General features: G+C 35.7%; 1 protein-coding gene across 3 annotated transcripts in view; it reads right to left on the minus strand.

Moving 5' to 3' along the window:
• Positions 1-19,372, minus strand: part of LOC117014306 (calcium-binding mitochondrial carrier protein SCaMC-1-like) — a 44,049-nt gene that overhangs the window by 12,211 nt on the left and 12,466 nt on the right. For all 3 annotated transcript variants that reach the window (XM_033092008.1, XM_033092007.1, XM_033092010.1), the window contains exons 3-6: positions 17,081-17,168; positions 15,465-15,576; positions 11,683-11,841; positions 2,492-2,644 (exon numbers count right to left, since the gene is read on the minus strand). In XM_033092008.1, coding sequence (XP_032947899.1) covers positions 2,492-2,644; positions 11,683-11,841; positions 15,465-15,576; positions 17,081-17,168 — 512 coding nt within the window. The remainder of the gene's footprint in view (positions 1-2,491; positions 2,645-11,682; positions 11,842-15,464; positions 15,577-17,080; positions 17,169-19,372) is intronic.

The raw sequence follows: 19,372 nt of genomic DNA on the forward strand, positions 1-19,372 counted from the left end.
TGCTGCAAATCAGGCCCAGGATATAAATGTAAAGGTAACAGAGGAATATATAAATACACAAAAAAAACTGAAGGCACCAAAAAAAAAAAAACTAAAGGCACAGCTTCAAAAGGTTTCCTGCACTGAAGTGAGGACCCTCCCTGGGAAGGAGTGGGACCCTGACACATGGAACGAGGACATTTGGGTGTACGGGCCCGAGAAACCTGAACTCCCAAATTCTCCAGCACCTTCCATTCCCACAAGCGGAGCAGCCTCTCCTTGTCCAGAGGCCATGGCAAAGCCTCAAAGAGGCAGATGCCTATCAAGATATTTTTCTTCCTCATTATCTGCTCACACCTCATCTTAGTGCCTTCCAACCAATAACTTATAGGGTCAGGCCTCAGACAGCCCAATGAAAATGCAGTCCACGTTCTAGGAATAAATAGCATTCTGACCAAAGAGTTGTATGACCTGGCTAATATGGACTAGAAGGAACCAGTGGAACACGTGTGGGAGTGGAACATAAGCGTGTTGAACAGTGGGGCAATAGGGGGTGGAATGCGGGAGATTTTATTAATGTGTGGTACTCTCCTATGACACAGGACACCTGAAACCTATCTCAATATGCTGCTGGAATGGCTCTTTAAAGCTTGGATACAATTATGGCTGACAGCACATGAAGTGGAGATGCCAAAGTCTTGACAGAGTATTGTGAGAGGGATCAGTAGATTCAGGAAGATGGAAATTTTAGAACAAATTGTATCATGAGACTGGAAAACCTACCAGTTGACTATGTTTCTATGATGAGAGGAGAGTCCTTGTTGAAAGACCCATTGATGGCTGTTCTTGGGGTTGGCAGCAGGGGATGTTGCCATGGAACTAGGTTCACTAGTATCAATGGCGATGGAAAATTCCAGAATAGCAGAGGCCAAGTGGTGGCACTTAACCATCAGATGCAAGATGAACATAATGATCTCCATAGACAAGCCCCGAGTTATAACCACAGTACCCTGACCCACAGGGATAAGTTGATGGCTAGTTACTCATGGCTTTGCTAGAGTAACTTTGGGTTATCATCAAGCATTACATAAATACAGACGAGGGTATTGTTTCACTTATATTTCACCTGGACCCTTTGCCACCAGCAATCTTAATTTCATTTCCTCTATCTATTCGCTTTCCCACTCTCCTGGAATACTATTTCATACATTCACCTCTTTCCTCACACCTCCAACATAGCCTTGCTTCCTGTTTCACTGAAGAAATTGAAGCACTACGAAGAAAGCTTCCACAAACCTGCCTGCATTAGTGCCCATTTCGCAGCGCTTCCCCTATGGATGAAGTGCCCAGCCAAGGCCACCACTTCCATGAGCACTACTTCCCATCTCTTCTCACCCACGCAGACTCAGGGAGAATCTCCTTGCACGACCATACCTCTCCTCTTTCCAGTCATCAATGCTTCTCTCTATTGGATCATCCTCCTAAACATATAAACATGCTGTTGCTTCTTCCAGTTTTAGAAGACTGTCTTGATCCCGCGTCCCCCTCCAGTTACCACTCCATTTCCCTCTCCTCTTCATAGCAAAACTCCTTGAAAGAGTTGTTGATTCCTACTACCTCCAATTTCTATCCTACGTTTTCTGTTTCATCTGGTACACTGTTTTACTTGTTTATTGTCTCCTCCAACCTATATGCTAATACATTCTTTTTTGTGTTGTGTTTGTTGCTACATCCCCAGCACCCAGAACAAAGTCCAGCACATATTAGGTGTTCAAGAAACATTTGTTCATAAAAGCAACATTTGTTGAGTGAGTAAACAAGTCCCCATTTAAGTAAGAGATGTATGTTTTTAAGATACACTTTACAACTAAGTCTAGTTTCCTATTCATCCATCTCAACTGTCTGAGTTGAGAAAGGATGTTATTAATCTTTCATGTATTCTTAAACTTTTGAGGTCTTCTGACTTTGTGGACCAAGGTTCTACAAAACAAGCAATTTAATGCTATATGCTATAAAAATGTTTTTAAAAAATTACTATAAGATTTACAGTGAAAATGGAAAACGTGAAACAGAGAGCACTCTTGGACTCCTATATGATGCTATACTATTTGAAAATAAATAAATAAATACATCTTATCTCAAAGTGAATTATTTAAGCAAAACTAAAGTCCTAATCAGAGTAACAAATTTTAAATAAAACATTTTAATTGCTCAGAGGAAAACTAAATTGAAATGTTTGGGCTTCTTTCACTGTAACATTGAAATTAAAAGAACTGCTAACAGACATCAGTTACAATAATATAGTATAATCCATGGAACATCTCTTGTAAACAAAAGTAATATGAAAACAGAAAAAATAAACAAATGAGAATAAACGAAGCCACTTATATTTAAATTGACATCTATTGTTTGCACACACACCAATATTCTCTCTCATGAAAGCCTAAATTTTTCAAAATTAAATTTAAAACCTTATCTTTGTTATAAAATTCCACAGACAATAGCACTTTACCTGTTCATAGGCCCCGATCTTGATGGCTGCCTCAGGTGCAATCTTAAAAACATTTGTACCATTTCCTCGCCAAAGAGAACGAATTCCTCCTTCTGTTACCATCTGCTCAAACCCACCAATTAATCTCATTCTTCCGGACTTCAAACTATGGACCTAAAAATGAAAAGCAAATTCATTTATTTTTTTGGTAGTGTGGCACTGATATTATTATTGCTAATAAAATAATGATACATATATGTATAATTTATGATCTTTAACACCATTTAAATTTTCCTTTAGAAAGATATAAAACTGTTATATTAATTTTTTGTTGTCCCCAAATACATACTTTAATTAAAGAAGAATAACTTAAAGAAAACAGGAATAACTTAATTACCAGGGAATTTTTGCATATACCGGATGTGTTGTTGCTGCTAGAATATTTTAAGATAATTAAAGAGTACACTGAAATGTGCACTGAAAATGGAATGGATAAAAGTACATCAAACTTTCAATAGTGGATATTTCTGGGGAGTGAGGTGGTATGGGTTGAATTGTGTGCCCCAAAATTCATATGTTGACTTCCTAATCCCCATTACCTCAAAATGTACCGTATTTGGAAATAGGGTCTTTATAGAGGTAGTCAAGTTAAAGTAAGGTCATTAAGGTGGGCCCTAAAACCTAATCTGACTGGTGTCCTTATAAAAAAGGGGAAATTTGGACTCAGAGACATGTACAGAGGGAAGATCATGTAAAGAGACACAGAGTTAAGATGCCATCTACAAGCCCAGGAGAGAGGCCTGGAGCAGATCCTTCCCTACAGACCTCAGAAGGAACCAACCCTACTGACACCTTGATCTCAGACTTCTGGCCTCCACAACTGAGAGACAACAACTTTCTGTTGTTTAAGCCACTCGGTTTGTGGTATATTGTTACAGCATCCTCGGCAAACCAACACACAAGGATTGTGTATCATTTTAATGTTTTCCTTTATACTTTTCCCTATTTTCACATTTTTAATGCATTATTTTATAAGAAAAATGTTATTTTTTAAGAAAGTTAAAATTAAAACTAATAAAATATCCTCCTATTTATAAGAGAATAACAATGGAAGGAAGTGCAAGGTGAAATGGGCATTCTCACTTCCTGTAGTCTGTAAAATAATAATTTAACAATATATACATACAGCCTTAAAGACGTTCCTATCATTACTTAAACTTCTAGGAATTCTTTCTAAGTAAATTATTCTAAATATGAGAAATGATTCATAAACCATGGTATTCATCATTATGAACTATTATGAACAATCAATTTCAAAAAAGCTTTAAAAGACTTTAAAAAACCACCCTATATATGCAACAATAGGGGAAAAGTGATAAAATAAATTATGACATTCACTTGAAATACTACATAGTCATTAAAAACTATATTTGAAAAATATACAAATATTTAAATATTTGAAGTAACATGAAAACATGCTCACGTTATACTGTTACTCATAAAACAATAAACAATATAAACTATTCATGAAGGAAGCAGTACTATGTAAAAAAATATATAAACAAAAACAAGAAGACAATACACCAAAGTGTTAATAATGATGATTTTGGGTGGTTAGAGAATAGATAACTTTTCTACTTTCTACTTTTCTATTTTCCAAAGTTTTCTTTGTAGGCATATATTAATTTTATTTAGAAAATACAATTTTTAAAATACTAAAAAAGGAACTGCAGAAAGTTTAATGTGGCTTTGATAAAAATAGTAACTGCTATTTTTTAAATCTTATTTCTCTACAAAAATGATAGCTTTCATTTTTTTGAGTACTGACTACATGCCAGGCATTATGCTAAGCACTTTATAAAATCTTATTTAAATCTTAAATTAACCTTGGTATTATAATCTCTTCTTTATACACCCAACTGGGAGAGATCAAATAACTTGCCCAGTTATAAAGTAAGCAGCAAAGACAGAATTCAAACCCAGGACTTTCTGACTGTAAAGAGACCTGCTCTTAAACAACAGTAAACTACCTCTACCACACAACACATGTTCTTCTCTAGTTGTATGAAGTTCACAAAGTAACACCTCCATCAATAAAGAGGACAAGTTCTAATGAACCCACTTGTCAAATATATGTATAAATGAAAGCCAGGAGATCCAATCCAGAATGGCATAAGAAAGGCAGAGACTCTCCTTCCTCTTGCCTCTCATTATATTATTCTTCTCTCCCATTTCTAACCCATTTTTCATTTATCATATTCCTTCTTTTTTTCTTTCTATCTCTTCTCTATTTTCCTTCTCTATTTTTCTATCTCCCATCTTCTTCTTAATCCTCTTTATCCAGCCTCCTTATTCCTTTCTCTTTTTTCACTCTTTCTGGAAATAACCCCCTATTTGTTCCATACTTTTTCACTCTCCCTAATCCACTGACCTATTTCCATCCCTGAGAGAACTGATCATGCCTACCCTATATTCCTACAATGCACATATATACCTGTCTATCTGGCACATAGCAAGCACTCATAATTGACAATTATTATTTTCAATAGTATCATCATCGTCACACAGATATGTTGTTTTTATCTTCATAAGGTTCTGGAGTATGAGAAATATGTTTTTTCATCCAGCACCTAGCATATTATGGGCACACGATAAATATATCTTCTTTCTTTAGTTCTCCTCTGGATCCCTTTTCCATTTTTCCCATCTCCTTGTATGTCTCCATCTCTGTGTAGCTCTGTACTGTGTCTATAAATTTTTCCTTTACACCTCTTTTTTTTTTCCTGACACGTCCAGTCACCAAGGACGCTAGGTTTTTCATTTCTATCTGCAAAAGAGGTCTTTTAATTCCTGCTTTTTCCTAACAGCTAACTGAATTTAGGCACCAACTAAACAGAATATAGGTTAGATATGTAATCAAACATGGAGAAAGTTGGTGGGTTATTTGTCTTATTATCTTATGCCATTCAAAGTATGTTCCCTACACTTGCCTCATTAAATTAAAAGGTCTTTATTTCGAGTGAATGCATTAACCAAGATATCACATATATTTATGTGAGAAATAATAGGTGGAGGGGAAATGATATTTACTCCTTCTTGGTGTCCCCTGGTAGTATATGTATCCTCTGTCAAGACATACAGCACTTATATCACATTTTATTATTACTGGACTAATTATCTATTTTCCTGATAAACTGTAGATTCTGTAAGGGTAGCAATGTCTAACTTACTACCATCACCCCCAATGCCTATTAAGTACCTACTGCATAATGGGCCCTAAATTAAGATATGTGGAATGAATGAACAAAGCCTTTATTATTATTTTCCCAAAATGACATACCTCTATAAATCTAGTTCTTTATTGAGATGACTCAAATCTTTTTTTGAATGATGCAGAAGAATAAGCTAAATAGTTCTTAATTATGTAAAATTACAGTTATTACACAATTAACTCACATTGTATAATAATAACTATTTAGCTCTTTCTTGTGGCAGCTTGGAGGTGGTCAGCTGCTTCAAGATGAAGTTGAAAATCTTCCTCCCAGCCACTCACTTCTAGAAACTCACTGAAGTGGATGATGAACACAAATTCCTTTTTTTTTTTTTAAGAAATGTATGGCCACAGAAGTTGCTGCTGATGCTCTGGGAGAAGAATGGAAGGATTATGCCCAAGTCAATGGTAGGAGCAACAAAATGGTTTCCCTGTGAAGCAGAGTGTCTTGACCAACGGATATGTCTGTCTGTTACTGAGGAAGGGGCATTCCTGTAGTAGACCAAGGAGAAATGGGGAAAGAAAGCACAAAGCTGTTCAGGGTTGCTTTGTGAAAGCTAATTAGCATTTACAACTTGTTCACTGTAAAAAAAAATAATAATAGTGAACTGATACTACTGTGCCTCAGTGTCTGAAGCCTAAAATAACTAGCAGAATTTGCAAACTTTTCAATCACTCTAAAGAAGATGGTGTCCACCAGTGTGTTGTAAAAAAGACCCTGAACAAATAAGGTACAAAACCAAAACCCAAAGTCCCCAAGTTCATCATCTTGTTGTTGAACATGTCCCACTACACAAATATCAGCTATTGCTCTGAAAAAAACAGCATACTAAAAAAATTAAGGGGCAGCCGGATGGCTCAGTTGGTTAGAGCGCAAGCTCTGAACAACAGGGTTGCTGGTTCAATTCCCACATGGGACAGTGAGCTACACCCTCCACAACTAGATTGAAGACAATGAACTGCTACTGAGCTGCTTTCCTAAAATCTCTCAAAGATTCACAAACCCAAAACAAGAACATCTGGCCTTGGCATGGCCCGTACCCCTTGCTAAGCAGCCCCACTAGCAGTAGATGGCCTCAGTTCACAGCTTAGGCTCTCCCAAGTGTCTTCAAGCCCAGCACAAGTGGCAACAATCTGCACATCACTTTGTAGCTCATATCAAGTGGCCCCAGGCAGGGCACAGGCAGCAGCCAACATTGGCCTGCACCAGAGCATCTCCCAAAAGGCCCCAGAACCAAAACACCCAGTGGCCAGCTTCAGACCACACCAGAGCACCAGCCAACCACCTCCACAGAAAACACATCAAAAGCGCACACTGGGCAGGCACCAGAGCCTGCTAAAGGAAATCCTGCTCTGTAGGGTTAGCCCCTGCACAACACCTCCTTCGCTGTAGTCAGAGACAATCCTCACAACCAATCAGCCTGAGGATCAATCCCTCCCAATGATGTACAAACAGCCAAGGCTCAGCTACAACAGCAGGGCACACACAGGGGACACACCTGGAGCACCTGGCTCAGGTGACCAGGGAGACTAAGCTACTGGGCCTACAGGATACCTACTACATAAGGCCACTCTACCAAGACTGGGAGACATAGCATCCCTACACAAGGAGGCAGCCAAATGAGGAGACAAAGAAGCATGTCCCAAATGAAAGAACAGAAGAAAACTCCAGAAAGAGACTAAAAGAGAGAGAGAGAGAGAGAGAGAGAGAGAGAGAGAGAGAGAGAGAGAGAGAAAAGGCAAGCAATGTACCACATGAAAGTTCCAAACACTCAGTATAAAGGTGATCAATGATCTCAGGCAGAACTTCAACAAAGAGACAGGAAACATAAAAATAGAGATAGAAAACATAAAAAAGAACCAGTCAGAAATAAAGACTACAATAACAGTAGATTAGATGAAACAGAGGATCGATCAGTGATTTAGAAGACAAGGTAGCAGAAAACACCCAATCAGAACTGCAAAAACAAAAAAGAATCAAAAAAAAGAAAAAAATGAGGAGAGCTTATGGGGCCTCCGGGACAATATTAAGCATAACAACCTTTGCATCATAGGTGTACCAGAAGGAAAAGAGAGCGAGTAAGGACTTGAAAACCTATTTGAAGAAATAATGATGGAAAACTTCTCTAACCTGGAAAAGGAAGTAGATATACACGCCTATAAAAGTGCAGAGAGGGCCGGCCCGGTGGCTCAGAGCTCCATTCTTCTAACTCAGAAGGCTGTTGGTTCGATTCCCACATGGGCCAGTGGGCTCTCAACCAAAAGGCTGTCAGTTCAATTCCTCGAGTCCCGCAAGAGATGGTGGGCTCCACCCCCTGCAACTAAGATTCAACACAGCACCTTGAACTGAGCTGCCTCCCGGATGGCTCAGTTGGTTGGAGCGCGGGCTCTCAACCACAAGGTTGCCAGTTCAATTACTCAAGTCACGCAAGGGATGGTGGGCTCCGCCCCCTGCGACTAAGATTGAACACGGCACCTTGAGCTGAGCTGCCGATGAGCTCCCAGATGGCTCAGTTGGTTGGAGCACGTCCTCTCAACCACAAGGTTGCCGGTTCGACTCCTGCAAGGGATGGTGGGCTGCGCCCCCTGCAACTACTAACGGCAACTGGACTTGGAGCTGAGCTGCGCCCTCCACAACTAAGACTGAAAGGACAACAACTTGAAGCTGAGTGATACCCTCCACAACTAAGATTGAAAGGACAACAACTTGACTTGGGAAAAAAAAAAAAAAAAAGTCCTGAAAGTACACACTCTTCCCCAATAAAGTCCTGTTCCCCTTCCCCAATTAAAAAAAAAAAAAAAAAAATCTTAAAAAAAAGAAAGTGTTCCCAATAAAGTAAGAAATAAATGTGTGTTTTTTTAAAGTGCAGAGAGTCCCAAACAAGATGAACCCAAACAGATCCACACCAAGACATATCATAATTAAAATGCCAAAGTTTAAAGACATAGAATCTTAAAAGCAGTAAGAGAAAAGCAGTTTGTTATCTACAAGGGAGCTCCAATAAGACTGTCACTTGATTTTTCAACAGAAACTTGGCAGACCAGAGGGATTGGCCCAAAATTTTTAAAGTGATGAAAAGCAACAACCTACAACCAAGATTACTCTATCCATCAAGGCTATCATTTAGAACTGAAGGGCAGATAAAGAGCTTCCCAGGCAAGAAGAACCTAAAGGAGTCCATCACCACCAAACCAGTATTACAAGAAATGTTAAAGGGACTTTCTTTGAGAAGAAAAAAAGATCAAAAATATAAATAATAAAATGACAACTACATATCTATTAAGAATTACTTTAAGTCAAATTGACTAAATGCTCCAATAAAAACACATAGGGTGGCTGAGTGGATATGAAAACAAGACCTGTACATATGCTGTACAGGAGATTCTCTTTAGATTGAAAGACACACAGACTTAAAGTAAGTAATGGAAAAAGATATTTCATGAAAATGGAAACTTAAAATAAAAGAAGAAGAAAGCTTGCATAGTGATACTTATACCAAACAAAATGGACTTTAAAACAAAGGCTATATGAAGAGACAAAGAAGGACCTGGTAATTCTACTTCTGCTCATTTACCCAAAGAAACCCAAAACACTAAAATGAAAAGACGTGTGCATCCATGTGTTCATTGCAGCATTATTTACAGTGGCTGGGATGTGGAGGTAGCCTGAGTGTCCATCAATGCATGAATGGATGGGAAAGAGATGGTACATATATACCATGGAATATTGCTCAGCCATGGGAAGGAAGGGGGTCTTGCCATCTGCAGTGGCATGGATGGACCTGGAGGGTAGTAAGCTGGATGGGGTGGGTTGGACAAAGAAGGACAGATATCATGTGATTTTGCCTATATATAAAATCTAAAAAACAAAATAAATGAATAAATAAAAGAGAAACAAACTCATAGATACAGGAAACATTTTGATGGTTGCCAGTGGGGGGGGGGGTTGGGTGAAAACAAGGAAGGGATTAAGAAGTACTGAATTGTTAGTTACAAAATAGTCATAGAGTATAACATGGAGTATAAAGTATAACATAGAAAATATAATCAATAATATTGTAATAACTATGTATGGTGTCAGATGGGTACTAGATTTATCAGGGGGATCACTTTGTAAATAATATAAATGTCTAATTACTATGTTGTACACTTAAAACTAATATAATGTTGTATGCCAACTGTAACTCAAAAATAAAAACTTATTTAACTGATGGAAGGAAAACCGACTCTGGGTGACAAACATATAATGCAATATATACATTATGTGTTACAGAATTGTATACTTGAAACCTATATAATTTTACTAATCAATGTCAGCCCAATAAATTTAATAAAAATTTTTTAAAAATAAATAAATAAGATTTTCTAACAGTAACAAATAAATCAGACATCAATCAAAAACAAAAAAACTATTCATAATTCATTACAAAATTTCCCCAATGTTATTAAAAAACCTAAAGAGTTGATATCTCATTGTGGTTTTTATTTGCCTTTCTCTGATGATTAGTGATGTTGAGCATTTTTTCATATGTCTAGTGCCATTTGTGACAACATGGATGGATCTTGAGATTATTATGCTAAGCAAAATAAGTCACACGGAAGAAGTCGAGAACCATATGATTTCACTGATATGTGGCATATAAAACTGAAAACAACAAAGGAACAAGAAAAACAACTGAAGAAACAAAAACTCATAGACACAGACAATAGTTTAGGGGTTACCAAAGGGTAAGGGGGTCGGAGGGTGGTAGAAGAGGGTAAAAGGGATCAAATATTGTGTTTCCCCGAAAATAAATAAGATCTAGCCAGACCATCAACTCTAATGCATCTTTTGGAGCAAAAATTAATATAAGACCTGGTATATTATATTATTATACCCAGTCTTATATTATAAGTGGGTATAATATAATAAGACTCAGTATTTAATAAGACTCAGTATTATATTATGTTATATTATACTCGGTCTTTTAATATATCGGTCTTATTTTAATATAATATTTTAAATTATATTTTAAGACCAGGTATTATATTATATTATATTACATTACATTACGTTATGTTATATTATATTATATTATAATAAGACCGGGTCTTATATTAATTTTTGACCGGGTCTTATATTAATTTTTGCTCCAAAAGACACATTAGAGCTGATGTTCCAGCTAGGTCTTATTTTTGAGGAAACATGGTATATGGTGATGGAAGGAGAACTGACTCTGGGTGGTGAACACACAACGTGATATATAGATGATGTATTACAAAATTGTACACTTGAAACCTATGTAACTACTAACAATTGTCACCCCAATAAACTTTAATTTAAAAAAGAAAGACAATAAAACACCATGTAAATTTAATTACAAATTTAAATTCACCAGATTGTGGATTATTAATTTTTGTATCCTTTCAAAGAAAGTATTCAGCAAATATTAATTTTTAATATGCTACTTAACATATTAAAGCATGCACTATTTTATAACTATTATTGACAGTTCATTACTCAGTAAAATAAAGGAAATTAGGCAACACAACCTCTAATGAGGTATTAGTCAATAATACACTCGAAGTGATTTATTCTCCAATTCTTAGAAATATCTTTAGTACTTAAATAATAGATGAGAACCATGCTATTATGTTGGTATCAGGGCTTAAAGATAACCAATAAATTAGACTAATGGTGTCTTATCACTTCTTTAATAGATTTAGTTATATTTCTGAACAAAGCTTCTAATAGAATGGTTCCATTACTATTTCAAATAAAAATTCATTTAAATAGTTTATGAGCATCTTTAAGAAATCTTTTAATATTGAAAATCAGAAAATGAACATTTTCAGAAAAATGTAGAAATTTAATGAGAAGTAGTATGAAATGTGTCAAAACATTTCTTTTGAAAATTATCAAGGATTTTACAAGTTACTTTAATGCTTAAGGGGTAACTACCTGCATCATGAGTTTCAAGCGGTCAAAAGGTGCTGTGCACGTCCTTGCAACTGCAGCCGCTATTCCTCCTGCTACCAAACGCCTCCACCAATCCCCAGAATGCTTTTCTTGTTCAGTAAATTCATCTGGAATAGCTATACTCTCCCCTATGTCAATTATCTGGTAAAGTATAAAACAAAACAAAACAAAACAAAAAGTTAGACAATAAAGTATAACACTTGATAAATTAAAAGTATAACTTTTTACAAAGACCAAAAACCTAAATATTTTTTTTCCATATTTCATCTCTTGTTAATGAAGATTGACAATTCTCTCAGCACTTGTACTAGGCCAAATGATTTTTAATAATGCATTCAGATATAGATTTAATGTAAAGTCAATTCACATTGATGAAAGAAATTGAAGAAGACACAAGTAAATAGAAAGCTGTGCCATGCTCATGGATTGGAAGAATTAATATTGTTAAACTGTCCATACTACCCAAAGCCACTGATAGATTCAGTGCAATCCCTACCAAAATTCCAAAGGCATTTTTCACAAAAATAGAAAAAAAAAAATCCTAAAATTCACTTCAAACCCTGAATAGCCAAAGCAATCCTCAGACAGAAGAACCAAACTAGAGGCATCGCACTTCCTGCTTTCAAACTATATTACAAAGCTATAGTAATCAAAACACTATGGTACTGGCATAAAAGCAGACATATAAACTAATGGAACAGAATCAAGAACCAAGAAATAAATCCTCACATAAACAATCAACTAATATTTGACAAGGGAGCCAAAATACTCAATGGAAAATGATAGTCTCTTCAATAAATGGTGCTGGGGAAATTGGATAATCACATGCAACAGAATGAAATTGGACCCCTATCTCACATCACTAACAAAAATTAACTCAAAATAGATTAAAGATTTAAACATAAAATCTAAAACTATAAAATTCCTAGAAGAAAACATAATGAAAAAGCTTCTTAACATTGGTCATGGCAATGACTTTTTGGATATGACACCAAAAGCATAAGTAACAAAATCAAAAATTTATAAGTAAGACTACATGAAACTGAAAAGCTTCTGCACAGCAAAAGAAACAATCAGGAATATGCAAAGGCAACCTATGAAATGGGAGAAAATATCTACATATCATATATCTGAGAAGGGGATGTTAATCAAAATATATAAAGAACTCAAACGACTCAGTAACAAAAAGAAAAAAAAATCCAAAGAAAAACTGGGCAAAAGAACTAAACAGACATTTCTCCAAGGAAGACAGACAAATGCCCAACATATATAGGAAAAGATGGTCCACATCACTAATCATTAGGGAACTGCAAATCAAAGCCACAATGAGTTATCACATCACACCTATTAGAATGGCTAATACCTAAAAAATACAAGAGATAACAAGTGTTGGCAAGGATGAGAAGAAAAGTGAACACTTGTACACTGTTGGTGAGCATTTAAATTGGTACAGCCAACATGGAAATCAGTATGAGCTTCCTCAAAATCTATCATATATAAGAACTAGTGTACAACTATCGTATGATCCATCAACTCCAATTCTTGGCATATAGCCAAGGCAATGAAATTATGATCTCAAAGAGATATCTGTACCTCCATGTTCATTGCAGCATTATTCACAATAGCCAAAATATAAAAACAACCTAACTGTCTTTCTATGGATGAATGGATAAAGAAGATGTGGTAGATAAATTAGATAGATACATATGTATATACTTGTACATATACATATACATATATGTATACATACACACACACACACACACACAATGGTTTATTATTCAGCCATAAGAAAGAAGGAAATCCTGCCATTTGCAACAACATGGATGGATCTTGAGGATATTACACTAAGTGAAATAAGTCAGACAGAGAACGATAAATACTGTATGATATTACTTACATGTGGAATCTAAAAAAGCCAAATTTGTAGAAACAGAGTAGAATGGCAGTTTCCAGAGGCTAGGAGGTGGGGAAATGGGGAGATGTTGGTCAAAGGGGACAAACTTCCAGTTAGGAGATGAGTAAGTTCAGGGATCTCGTGTACAGCATAGAGATTACAGTTAACTATTGTATTGTTTACTTAAAACTTGCTACGAGTGTAAATCTTAAATGTTCTTACCATACAATAGAAATAGGAATAGGAATTATGTGAAGTGATGGAGGTGTTAACTAACCCTCCTGTGGTAATCATTTCACAGTATCTAAGCGTATCAAATATCATGTTGTTCACCTTAACTTACACAATGTTATATGTCAATTACATCTCAATAAATTTGCAAAAAAAAGACAAAAATATAAACAGACAATTCATAAAAAAGAACATGTGAATATCTAATGTTTCTATGAAGAGATGTTTAAATGCACTAGGAATCAATGAAATATACATTGAACCAACAAGATACCACTTTATGCCCAACAGAATGGCAAATATTAGAAAATTGGATTATACCAAGTAAAAATAATACGAGTATAGAGAGAAATAGGAACCTCCATGCATTGCTGGTGGGAGTAAACTGGTATATCAAGCCGTTCTAGGAAATAACATAACTACACACTATTTCATAAAATTAAGACTGGATACCCTAGTAAGATTTACAAATGCATACTCCTTTTGACTTTAAAAAATCCAGGCAACATTTTTTAAGGTACATAAGAGAAAAGCATTTTTTGTGGGTGGAGAGTTGGAGAAAACTTAGATATCTATCACTAGGGGAATGGATAAGGAAGATGTGTTAAATGCATACTTACTATATAGTACTACATAGTTAGAAGCAATAAGCTAGATGGACACATAACAACAAGGACAAATCTTAAAATCATAATGCTGAGTGAACAACACAAGATAATCAAATGTGGCCTTTAGCACAATACTATCTGTGTAAATTAAAAACACACACATGAAACAATACTGTATGACTCCTAAGAATATATGCATATTCAAGAACACAGATGAAACATTAGAATAAGTGCCTATCATAATAAGTACCATTTATTGAACATATATGTTACCTGCTCAGCCCTTTTCTAAATACACTAATATAATAATTAAATTCTCAAAACTCTTACCATTATTATCCCCAGTACATAATTGAGAAAATTGAGGCACAGTTGGTGGCAGATGCGGGATTCAAACCTAGGCAGTCTGACTCCAGAGCCTATGCTCTTAATCTTCCCCTATATTATCTATGAAGAGGGGGCAAGAAGTCATGAGGATAGATGTGAATAGTATACCATGAACAAATGATTAACTTAACCCCGCATCTGCAATCTAAAAAAGCCAAAAAGAAAAGTCCCTCATTACAAAATCTCACTTGTTCCTCACACCTTTTAAGTCAATAAAAAGAGGAGGTAGATTACATATTTCATCCTTTCTGATTCTACAAATTTGAATCTTAATATTTGACTTTCCTATGACAGAAGGCCCAATTGAGTACATCATATCTGTGAAAAAAGAAAAGTACATTATTTTTCTACGTTTCTAGGACAGTGAACTATATCAGAGTTATTTATTCTCAACACAAAGTAGACCCTTTCTGCAGATGGGTATCTATTTTAAGGTCTAGGTTTTAGCAAAGAAATTGTGGTAGCTGTGTTTGTATATATAATACTAACACTCCTTGTTAAATTAGTAGAATACTATCTAGGAGAGAATACTACTACTTTAGCCACTGAGGCTAGAAGTATTATAGGGATTATGTGGTCACAATAATAGCTATAAAATTTATGGCAACATAAAAGTAGAGTAAAATACAAAGTAATCTTACAGTATAACGCTTCCAGAAACCAGCAATATCTTCAATACTTCTTGCAGGATGAAGTAAAAAGTAGTACTTCCATTCATCCCAGTCTATTGTCATTGTTCCATCCGTATCAATGCTGAAATCAAAAAAATATATAGTGCTTATAACATTTATAATAAAGTTAGCACAATTATAAAAATTAATTAAATGTTTCTCACATATTTATCGTAGAAGCCGCTCCTTTGGGCTTCATGTATATTGCTGTATTTTCATAATTTAATAGACTTTTTTTTAGAAAAATTGAGAATAGAATACAGAGAGTTCCCATATATCTGCACACCCAGTTTCCCCTAATGGTAACATCTGAATATGGTACATTTGTTACAATTAATGAACCAATATTGATACATTATTATTAACTAAAGTTCATACTTTATTCAGGGTTCCTTAGTTTTTAACTAATGTCATTTTGTTGCTTTAGGATCCCATCTGAGATACTACATTCCAACTAATCGTGATGTCTCCTTAGGTTCCCCTTGGCTATGACAGTTTCTCAGATCTTCCTTTTTTATAACTTTGACAGTTTTGAGAAGTATTGAAATATTTTGTAGAATGCCCCTCTAATGGAATTTATTTTGTATTGCTTTTTAACTATTTACTTGTATGTTTTTCTCTCATACTTGCCTATGATCTTTAATAAGGAAAACTATAAGTTACCTTTATATCTCTAGCACTGAGCACTCAATGTTTGTGAATGAATGAATGAATGAATGAATGAAACTGACTGAAGATTAACCTTATACCTTTTGTCTCTTCTAATAACATTTTTTCCTCTGACTCTTTTCTCCCTACCTATAGCATTTAAATCAACTTTAAAATAATGTTTTACTTATGAATTTAAAGAGAAGACTCATTTTTACCATGCAAAACTCAGGATTTACTCAACTTTCAAGCAACTCGAATCATAAAATAATCAGCTGCTTCTTTAAAGTCTGAGAAAAAGTAGAATTAAGTGAAATGCTTTTTCAATTACATTTTTCTACATGGAAATTCTAAAAACCAATTCCATTCTACCAACAAGATCAGTACGATTTCCAGTTCCAGCTAAAACAAAATAATGCGTGTAGAATGTATCCTGCCACTATAAACAACTATGAAATTGAACACAGTATATGAAGCAACTGTTTTCAGGCACTGGACTATGATCTGAATGTGGTTATGATCTTGAGAGAAGGAAAACACAGGAGGTGAGCTCCCCATTCACTCTGGTTCTTGTCTGGGGACACTTTTCCAAACTGTAGCACAGAGAAGTAGGAGCCTAAACAGAGAGCAAGTCTCATAGATAGAATAAACAGAGATAGGAGCTGAGGGCTGCTGAGGGGGCAGGAATGTGCACAGCAAAATTTGCAGGGTTCTCCAGAACCTATATAAGTACCTCTTTGCATCTTTGGCCAAATACTAATCTATGCATGACTCCATCAGTCTGACCAAAGTAGTTACTGGACGGCTGTGAACTTCATAGAAACTCTGTAGCTGAGCAATGTTGGAATAAAAGGGAGGGAAGGAAGGAGGAGCTATATTTATAGTAATTAGTTTCTAAACAAAAATTAAAACTACTAAAAATAAGGATAAGGGCTGACCTTTGCAGAATATTTTTTGCCTGAGCTTCAGAAATATTTATACCCAGTGATTTCAAAGCAGCAATTATTTCTGAAGTATCTATTACTCCTTTAAAAAGTGAAAAAACAAATGTCAAGTTAAAGTGTCTGAAAAGATAACAAAACAAAATGTATTTAGAACACAATAATCTTATAAAGCCCATGCATTTTATAAGCCTATAATCCCATATTCACAACCCAAAGACTAAAATGCTCTAAAAACTAAAAGACGTTTTATAAATTTGGCACCAAAATTCATCTGGTGGTAAAACCTGCCTTAACTTGATGTGAGGTTAATTTTATTTAATTATTTGTCTAATTTAGTGTTATTATTCATTTGTTTCACTGAATGAATATTCGTGTACAGTTGACCCTTGAACAACATGGGTTAGAACTGCACAGGTCTACTTATACGCAGATTTTTTCCAATAAACACGGCAGGGGTTTTGTGTCCCCAGATTTCGCATCTGCGGGTTTCATTTCCCTGGGTTTAATCAACCTTTTATTGAAACCAGTATTTTCATATTCCCAACTTCAGTTACCCAACCACGATCAAAAATACTGTTTCCAATCCACAGTTGGTTGAATCTGTGGGTGTGAAGGGCCAACTATAGTTAACTTTTGGGGGACTCAAAAGTTATACTCGGATTTCTAACTGTATGGGGGTCAGCACCCCTAACATCCCTGTTGTTCAAGGGTCAACTGTATACAACTGCACAGGTGCCCCAGACTCCACTTGGAGTATTACATAATCTACCATATATGCACTGTATTGTTTTTCTAAAATCCAAATTCTTAATTTCTAAACATACATGGCCCCAAGGGTTTCCAGTAAGAGTCTGTAGATCTATAACAGATCTTGATTATTGTACTTACTTGGAAAGAATTAAAAAGCTAATTCTGAATATCTGATTCGGTGGCATGAAAATAAGGTCACTCAATGTTTTATAAGGAAAGTTTTTTTAAAACAACCTACTTAAAATATAATACAACAAACTCCTTTTTAACACAACCATATCCTATCTTAAATAACTCGAATCAAATATATGAGGTCTGACAATTAAGTTCACAAACTCATCCTAGAAAAAAGTGCTACATACCTCAATGCTGAATATCACTATGGTCACCTTTGAAGTAAGTACTCCTCTTGGGAAGCTATGCACCTATGCCAGTGCCCAGTCCACCCTTCAAAGCAATTTTGGAACTGTTTCTGGAATGCCCCTCAGAGCTGTCGTCATATAACCCTTGATGTCCTGAATGTCATCAAAATGTCATCAAGATGTCCTTTATCATCTGGTAAGGAAAAATGTCACTGGGAGCCAGATCAGGTGAATAAGGAGAGTGTCCCAGTACAGTTATTTGTTTACTGGCTAAAAACTCCCTCACAGACAGTGCCGTGTGAGCTGGTGCATTGTCGTGATGCAAGAGCCATGAATTGTTGGCAAAAAGTACAAGTCATTTTTGTCTAACTTTTTCATGTAGCCTTTTCAGCAATTCCAAATATTAAACTTGATTAACTGTTTGTCCAGTTGGCACAAATTAATAATGAATAATCCTCCTGATATCAAAAAAGGTTAGCAACATCATTTTGACTCTTGATTTGGACTGATGGAACTTTTTTGGTCATGGAGAATTGGCTGACTTCCATTATGCACTTTGACGTTTTGTTTAAGGGTCATATTGGTACACCCATGTTTCATCACCAGTGATAACATGGCCCAAAACATCATCTAGCCTCTCTACAAGGTCTTGGCAGATTTCGACTCTCCTTTGCTTTTGTTCATCGGGACCATTTTTGCACACAACTTTCTCATGCCAAGATTTTCAGTTAAGATTTTCCTAACTGTTTCTCTATCAATGTTTACTTGGTCTGCTAGGTTTCTCACAGTCAATCGATGATTTTGATGCACAATTCAATGCATTTTTGCAATGTTTTCGTCAGTTCTGCTTGTTACTGGCCACCCTGACCTCTCTTCATCAGTGACAGGTTCTCTCCCCTCAGAAAAACATTTAATCCATTTGTACACAAACATTTAATCCATTTGTGCCGTTTTCTTCATGGCATTATCCCCATAAACTTGGACTAATATGTCCCTGATTATAGTTCCACTCTTGCCAAGTTGAACAAGAAATTTAATGTTTGTTCGTTGCTCTAATTCAAGCTCAGACATTCTCGCGACGGCACACAACAACACACAACAATAATGAATGCCACTCAGCAAGACACAGCCACACATCGACACAAACACAGCTGTGAGACTCTGATATACCAAA

The sequence above is a fragment of the Rhinolophus ferrumequinum genome, chromosome 22 (assembly GCF_004115265.2).
Source record: "Rhinolophus ferrumequinum isolate MPI-CBG mRhiFer1 chromosome 22, mRhiFer1_v1.p, whole genome shotgun sequence".
Classification (NCBI taxonomy): Eukaryota; Metazoa; Chordata; class Mammalia; order Chiroptera; family Rhinolophidae; genus Rhinolophus; species Rhinolophus ferrumequinum.